Source organism: Schistocerca americana, chromosome 7, assembly GCF_021461395.2.
Source record: "Schistocerca americana isolate TAMUIC-IGC-003095 chromosome 7, iqSchAmer2.1, whole genome shotgun sequence".
Taxonomy (NCBI): domain Eukaryota; kingdom Metazoa; phylum Arthropoda; class Insecta; order Orthoptera; family Acrididae; genus Schistocerca; species Schistocerca americana.
The window spans coordinates 41,097,486-41,105,981 of record NC_060125.1 but is presented as its reverse complement, the minus strand read 5'-3'; the positions used below and the strand labels follow the sequence as shown (position 1 = coordinate 41,105,981).

At 35.3% G+C, this 8,496-nt stretch overlaps 1 protein-coding gene across 2 annotated transcripts; it reads left to right on the top strand.

Moving 5' to 3' along the window:
* The first annotated feature begins 1,303 nt into the window (after nt 1-1,303).
* LOC124621887 (deoxycytidylate deaminase) lies at nt 1,304-6,231 on the top strand. 2 transcript variants are annotated; one of them, XM_047147357.1, is made up of 5 exons: nt 1,304-1,562; nt 1,639-1,741; nt 2,245-2,480; nt 5,085-5,298; nt 5,954-6,231. In XM_047147357.1, the coding sequence occupies exons 2-5, from the start codon at nt 1,716-1,718 to the stop codon at nt 6,105-6,107; spliced, it is 630 nt and encodes a 209-aa protein (XP_047003313.1). In that variant the 5' UTR covers nt 1,304-1,562; nt 1,639-1,715; the 3' UTR covers nt 6,108-6,231. The 2 variants fall into 2 exon arrangements, with proteins under 2 accessions (XP_047003313.1, XP_047003312.1); XM_047147356.1 differs by lacking the exons at nt 1,304-1,562; nt 1,639-1,741; nt 2,245-2,480 and having other exon boundaries at nt 2,493-5,298.
* The last annotated feature ends 2,265 nt before the right edge of the window (nt 6,232-8,496 follow it).

Below are 8,496 nucleotides of genomic sequence, written 5' to 3'. Positions count from 1 at the left end.
TCAAATGATTTACAGCTTGCAAGCTTAGATAGTACACTAGAAAAGGAAGAAAGAAATGCAAAACATCACAAAAAAGAGCGTGGGTCCGGAAAAAAGTCATTAAGTGGCACAGAAGGGGTATTTCATATGGTAGACATGGAGCTCGGGGAAGAGGAATCTTCATTTTATATTTTAGGAAGTCGAAGCATCAGTTTTTTATTTGTTACGTCAAACTGCACCCAGAATTACTAAAAGGAATAAAGTGCTACATGCTGCCATTAGATCTCGTGAAAAACTGTGTTGTTTATAATTAGGTTTAGTAGCTGGTTCAGTGCAAATTTTTGTTCAGTAGTCATATCTCCCTCATATCTTTCTCTTCAAGATTTATACTTTTTTATGTCTTATATATGAGTTTTAATAATTCAAATGCCTAATTTGTACTGGGGTTAGCTTGTGAAACCATGTAAATATTGACCACTGACTTTTGCAGAACACACACAATCCAGAGAGCTACTTAAAAATAAATAAGGCTAAAACAAGCACATATTTAAACAAACAAATTGAAGTGTCTGAATTTTTCAGTCAATTTCCTGGTGAAACGTTACAAATGCCTGACAACAAACAAATAAATTCCACCTACTAATCACTCTGATTCTATCCGCAGTACTTTTTTCACCTCAAGTTGGAGACATATTGCAATGCATTTCGCTGTCAAATTTTAAATACCGTACGGTAGGTATAAAAATCCACTTCATAAATATAGTAGAGGGCAGTAATTTGGTACGCTCGTGTCGTACAATTCAGACTGCTGCCTCACAGATTCAATTACGCTTTCCTCATTTATTATAAATTTTAACAAAAGAAATAACGAAACGGAATAATTTATAACAAATAACGAACAAAAAAACAACTGATATTAACCTCGAAAACACAATGAAAGGCAATTAGAAGATCTGCGCACAGCCTTGTATTGGGGGGTATTGAGTTTGAGGGTGATGTGATCAACAATAGACGGATGACATCAGCCAGCAAAACTTTTCTTCCCGCCAAACCTCGACGGTGCCGTAACGTGACGTGCCGCCAGTTGAAATGCATCACAGAATGTTTAGGCGGGACGGCACATGACATGGCGTCACGGCCAGTGGAGTTGACCGTGAGTTGACGGTCCCGTGATGTCCAATGTGAATTGGCCTTTATCAAAATAACTTAAAAAATAAATAAATAAACCTTCAATGGATCGTTATATCGATAGTTTATTGTATGATGTTTGTATTTGTTGCCGCTGTCGACAGACCGCAGATTTAAATCCTGCAAGTTCGATTAGTCGAAATGTCGATTCACTTTATTGAAATTTACCGCGAAATTGTTCTTATATCACGTTACGTGCTGTTAAGTTTACCTAGTATTTAGTAACCTAAAATTAATGAAAGTGATGTGGAACGTTTGGAGAATCGGAAAATTTGCGTGAACTGACCCTCTTCGCCGTTCAGTTGCAACTGTAGTTCTAACTTCAAGTTTCGAGCTGGCATGTGTGTCATCAGCTGCACAACCGGATTCGATGTATAAACAACTCCGGAGTGAAAGTAAGTTTTCGCGATCACGGGAATAACAGCGTGCGATAGCAGGTGTTTATTTAATGATGTTTTCATAATGTTGCAGTAGTACATCCCTAACATTAGTAAAGCCACAAAGGGACCTTTTAAATAAATCCGTCTGTAAAAGGAACAACAAGGCACATGGCGGAAACATCTTGCAATAACAGGTAATTCGCATCAACCACCCAGCAGTCTTTCATTTCTAGCTATGGTATATTCTATCTTGTAAATAAATAGACTGTTGCCGAGGTCATTTCTGTTAACTTTACACATATGCCTATTCTTCAAGAGCCGAAAGTTTTCATTCTGTTCATACGTTTTTCAGCATGATTTGTGTCCCATATAAGCATTAACTCTGTTAGTCAGAATTGTGTAACCACGAATAATCTTCTTTTGTTGTATCCACCTATAGTTATTCCACAAAGAAATTTAAATAGAATAAATTTTAAATTCTGTATTGTAGTGTTTGCGGTTATGAAACCTCTAGGCAGATTAATATTATGTTTTGAACTAGTGACTTAAGTCCTGATGCTTGAATTTATGGAAACAAACCAAACACACATATTGTTGACACTGAGTTACCATTTCAATTATAGCCCTGTTATTTACCATTTTCTTTCAAATAATGTGCATATATTTACGCTACATAATCATTTCTGCTTGCAAACAGGGATATAAACTCAAAGAGAGAGGATTATTTGGAGTGGAATGAATACTTTATGGCCACTGCTTTTCTTGCTGCGAAACGTAGTAAGGATCCTTGTTCCCAAGTTGGTGCATGTATAGTAAATAAGGAAAAGAAAATAGTGGGTATTGGATACAATGGAATGCCATCTGGTTGCAGTGATGATCAATACCCATGGAATAAAACAAGTTCTAATAAACTGGAAACAAAATATTTTTATGGTCTGTATGCCTTTGACTAATTGTTCATTCTTTCTTATTCTTACATGTATGCCCATTAGACAGTAAGTTTCATGAAAATCTGATATGCCAATGTGTACATTGGTGTGCAATTTATGGTTTTCCTCTACCATTGATAAGAGTTTGATATGTTGGCTACTGTAAGGCCACCAGTGGTCACAGCAGAGCCTGATTCATGGCCTGGCCAGTGGCAAAAGGTCCTTCACTGTGTGTGTGTGTGCAGCAGTCAATTTCAAATTGTCATACCATAATTTACCCATGTTTGGAAACCAAAAAAGAAAGTGGTTTAGACACTCAGTTTTAGAATTTGTCCTTACTTAGTACTTTTGTGAATACAAAAATGACATACACCTATTTTTTTGGAAAGACATCTTGCAATGTGTGTGTGTGTGTGTGTTATAAACATTTATTACTGAAGTGGTAGGCCTCTATTGTACCACAGTTATGTTTGTTATGGTTCAACTGTGTTTATTACATAGTTAACTCCATTATTATATTTATGTCATGAAGTAAAATGACTCATTCAGTTGACTACTATAAGAAAAACCTCTCTCATTGTGTACTTACAATTGGCTGCTGAAACAACTTCTTGTGTCCCCATCACATCTCACACAGTGCATTGCCAATTTTTCCCCTTCTCTGAAAAATATGTGGGGCCTAATAGCACTGTCTAGCTCATAATCTGACTAGCAGCTTATGTTTTGCTGTTACCAAATATTCTGATAAATTGCTTTGTGCCAACCTTATTTATATCTAAAAGACTGCTAGGATTAAACATTGACAATTTCCAGTGCATGGGCAATATCCCGCTTAACTACACGTGTGGCTTAAGTGAGTTGAATGGTATGTTCCCTCTTCTTGTGCAATACTTGGTGTTTATAATCAGTAGTCAAAGGTGGCTTACACACATGACGTGTTGGAATTTTTTTTTTTACGATGAAGACACTACTGTACACTTTTCTAGGTATTAATTTCTTCGACTTCTTTAGTACTGTTATGAAGTTATTAAATTGTTTATAACTTACATTTCATGTACTTTTGTTAATATACACATGTCACGTTTCACTTTAATTCAGTTCAGGAAAGCAGTGTACTTTTTGTGAAACTGTTAAAATAAAAGTCAAGAAGATATAAATCTTTGCAGTCTGTGTATACCATTTTGTATGTAGAAGCATTTTCTACTAATTTCCATGTAAGTGCATATGACTAAACAACAGATGGATACAAATATGGACATGACAGAAGTGTCAGATTCCACCCATCTGTTTTGACCCATGGCGCCATCAACATGGGGAAACGAGTACTTCCAGTGTATACAAAATGACTGACAATGGTGTCACTACATATACACGCCAACAAACACGAACAAATATAAAAAGGACACAGTAATGCCTCACTCCAAAAATAAAATGAAAGTAATGGGACAACCACAGGAAATTGGCGTTTTAGGGTGGGGATAAGCTAAATATACAACAATAAACAACTGCACCATCACAGAACAAATAATAAAAAAAATTAAATTATAGCATTTCGCTACACCAACACCACCACAGGAATCTGACATTTCCAGTGAACTATATAGCTCAACCGGAACTACCGATACCAAAAATAAACACCTACAACTCCAGAAAGAGGAATCAGACCTTTCCCTTGGCCTATATAGCTAAACGGCAGTTATCAATACCAAAATACCATCACCTACAACTCTGAAAAGTGGAACCAAATCCCCCACAACTCAAAAACCCAAATACTCCATATTCACTACATCAATTAAAACACAACCGACCTACCTTAAATATACAACATACAAAACATCAAATTACTATACAATAAAACGAAAACAAAAATTACTTACCAATAATAGCCGGAAATACCATCTAGGTACATGTGCACACACACACGCCACAAACGTGACACTTAACATATTCAGCAATAAGACCAACCATCTGCAGAAAGTGTATGAGAGACATCACATCATCACGCATCTCAGAATGTAATGATACAGTTGTAAACTTCACTGTCATATCCATACCTAACGGGGAAAATAAAAAAGAAAGAAAAAGAAATATTAGACTTCTTTCTGCACAACAAGCACCGAATTAATCAGGCCTAACAAAAACGCCAAATACATAAACAAAAAATAACTGTAATCACTCGCTGAAAACACTTCCACTACCCGTGTTACTGCACCATCTCCCTTAACTCAAAACCACCTTATCACGATGACAACCAAAACTCAAATCATCCCAATATCACAAGTTAAACTCAGCATGCCCACCACCAGTGGGCACCATCAGCTACAACCACCAGTGGACACCAGCAGATACAACAAGACATCTACAAACACAGCCAACTCAAAAAAGCCACGCTATTACATAATGGGTCAAAGCAGATGGGTGAAATTGAATGCTTCCATTGATCCCAAATATGCAAGAGGCATGTTCCCGTACAGTTCATTTAGTAGCCATATAAATGTATCTCTGTCTCTGCAAACAACAGAAAAGGAAAAAAAAGGTGACATCTATTTATATTACCTGGTTTCAATTGTTGTAATCTCATATTGTACTTACCTGTCTTGTAATGCAGTTTGTCATGCCGAAGTGAATGCAATATTGAACAAAAATTCAGCAGATGTGAAAGACTGTTCTATGTATGTTGCTCTGTTCCCATGCAATGAATGTGCAAAGATAATAATTCAGTCTGGCATTCGAGAAGTCATTTATATGTCTGACAAGAATTCCCATAAACTGGAAACAATTGCTTCCAAACGAATGTTTGACTCTTCTGGTGTCAAGTACTGGTAAGTGGAATGAACTGTTATCTTTTTCTGAAACAAAATTACTAACAACATTCTCTGCTTAAATCATTGACTCAATTACCGTCTCCTTTAGTTATACCCGACTACAGTTATTCCACAAAGGAATTTAAATAGAATTAATTTTAAATTCTGTAATGTAGTGTTTGCTCTTATGAAATCTCTTGGCAGATTAAAACTGTGTATTGAACTGGAGATTTATGTCGTGAAGCTTGAATTTAATGTAGATAGATAACTTTATAGTAAGAAAATTTCTGCAGTAGCAAATACCAAGGATGACTGTAGATGTTCTGCATTGGACCACAATTTTAATCTTGTTAGCAGTTTCAATATATGATAAAATACAGCAGTGAGACATGTTGAGCTATAAAAACTCAATGCATAAAACCATAATCTGTGAATCTGAAAACTATTTGTATTGAACAGTAGTAAAGTCATATAGAATGGTTGAGAGTATGTATAACTATTCCTAAAAGTACATATAGTTGCTGATTTGATTGTAATAATTTTAGTGTATGTATTTAGTGTATGTATTTAGTGTATGTATTAATATTTTTATAATGTATACAGATCCTTAGATTTCTGTAAATTGCATAAATCCATAGTGTGTTGATGAATAAAATAAGTGTTTTGCTTCCAGGCAGTATGTTCCAAAGCGCAAACATATTGTTATAGATTTCACAGAAATCAACTGGAATGAAATGACACAGTGTCCGCCATCTCCACACAAAGATGCTGAATTGCACGAAGAGATAAAACTTGACCAAATGGTCTTGACACAGAATCATCTATGATATGATTCCAGATGTAATGTGTGTGTGTGTGTGTGTGTGTGTGTGTGTGTGTGTGTGTGCTCACCAGTAACAAAATCTGTGATTTACATGTATAAGTGATGAATAAATATTTTTATTTTACAAATGTTGAATAAATAGTTTTATTTTATACATAACACTGTGGAAAGGGAAATTTTTTTTTTAAGTATAATAATTTCAGATGTATACTGTATGTTCCGAAGTAAAAAAAAGGTTAGTCTTTATATCTGTATGTTGCTACAAGAAATTTCACTCTTATATGCTTCATCTTTACAGGAAGTGTTTGATTTTATACAGTTTTGCAGAAATGATGTATACATAACCCATTACTATGACGAAAGTAGATATGACACTAAAGACAGCAACCTGCTTTGCCATATACTGTCTCATTTCAGTCTGAAGAAGTTCTCTAAAAAGATAATAAATATACCATTGGAAACAACTGTTTATTGTGAACTGTACTTCTGCATTGCCTTGACTACTGAGTGCTGAATCTATGTGGCACAACTAGAAAGCTAGAGCATTGTCTGATTATTCGTAAAGGACACTTCTTTGTTAACATTGAAAGTCCTTTTACGTTTTCTCCTCATTAATACAAATGAATCTTTGTGATTATGTTATTAAGTACTAGGGGCAATCTTAATATTCTCATAATTTTTGGTTCTGGTTTGTGGGTCTTCATTCATTCGGTTCAAACAGGTGTTCCATAAATCTGAAGGAGAGCCTTCAGGAATGTGGACTGAGTCAAATTATACCTTAAGTGGCAGAACCCATCATTGTAGACCATCACTGCAAAGTATATTATCAGACAATTTGACTAATGCTTACCTACACACATTGATAATTATGAGAATTACTTCTTGAATTTGTGTAAAATAATTTTACACAGAACACTATCTGCTGTCCATGTACTTGAGAAGTTAAGACGTGTTCATATTTAACTTCAGTGTTAACCAGAATGTACACCCAGAGTCAGAATATTTTATTCAATCACAGGAGTGACTATTAATGTACTGTTTTGCTTTAGTTCGAAATATTCAGAGGTCTCAGTTTGATGTCTGTTATTGTCAGCAGCGTAAAGGCTTTTGCACCAAAATACAAAATTTCAATTCTAACTAAAGGCATAGAGACAGATGACAAGTAAATTATTTTTACTTATAGTATTATGACTGTGAATTTCGCAGTTCTTCTGTACACTCTTATCATCAATTAGAAATACCATTAGGGAGAACATGAGTTAGCACTTAAGTCTAAGAATTTGAGGTCCTTAGAGAGGCCATCTGCAAGAGGATTGATTATCAACTATACACAATATTAGTACTACACACTTCTGTAGCATGAATTATTTTATACTTTTACCATGCACTATGAGACCAATGTACTAGTAAAAGGTTTCTCAATGCAACATTAAATCTTTTTGCCGATTACTTGGGACTTCTAGTGAACTATATTCCATAGAGACTAATGATTAATACAATCACTGAACAGCATTGAACTAATTTAACCATTGGTGAGTGGACTGGATTAGTGGAAACCACTTCCTCATCCTCCTCCTCCTCCTCCTGCAGGTTTAGGCCTACGATCTGTTCTGATCTCACCATCTCTCTCGATCTTCCCATGCTTTATATTGCAATACTAGTTTAGGAAAGTCTTTGTGTTGGCATATGAAGTATATTCTCTTAATTTTTCTTGTTGGATTACCTTTTGGGTTATTGGTTGCATTTTAAAGTCTTCCTTTCTCAATTTCTAATTTAGTCTTCCGAGGTGCAGCCTTTTACACATCTTAGAAATTTCATTAGCGATGCTCCTGGTTGTCATAAATTTTTCCCTGTGTCCAACACTCTGCCCCATATAACACTGGCGACTGCTGTGAACATATAAAATTTCAATTGCATTGTTTTCTTTGCTTTACTCTTCAGTGTTCTCCTTATTGTGCCACTTACATACTGGTAATAGTTTTTTTTTTCTGTGTATTGGAAAAGAAGGAAAAATAATAGGTTAATTTGGCTTGGGGGAAAGGAATTGAAAGAGGAAGCCACCTGGTAGAATTTTGCACAGAGCATAATTTAATGATCACTAAAACTTGGTTCAGAATTGTGAAAGACAGTTGTATATGTGGAAGAGATCTGGAGACAGTGGAAGGATTCAGGTTTACTATATAATGGTAAAAGAGAGATTTTGGAACTAGATTTTAAATTGTAAGACATTTCCAAGAGCAGATGCAGACTCTGACCACAATTTATTGGTTATGAACTGTAGCTTAAAACTGTATAAATTGTAAAAAGATAGAAAATTAAGGAGATGAGTACTGGGTAAGTTGAAAGAACCATAGGTTATTGAGACATTCAGTGGGAGCATTAGGTGACAGTTG

What these genes read in the sequence shown, in the direction of transcription:
- LOC124621887 (XM_047147356.1), top strand. Translation starts at nt 4,721, where the DNA reads ATGACAACCAAAACTCAAATCATCCCAATATCACAAGTTAAACTCAGC. An exon ending in TCTTCTGGTGTCAAGTACTG is followed by an intron (nt 5,299 to 5,953) that starts GTAAGTGGAATG and finishes TTTTGCTTCCAG; the next exon opens with GCAGTATGTTCCAAAGCGCA.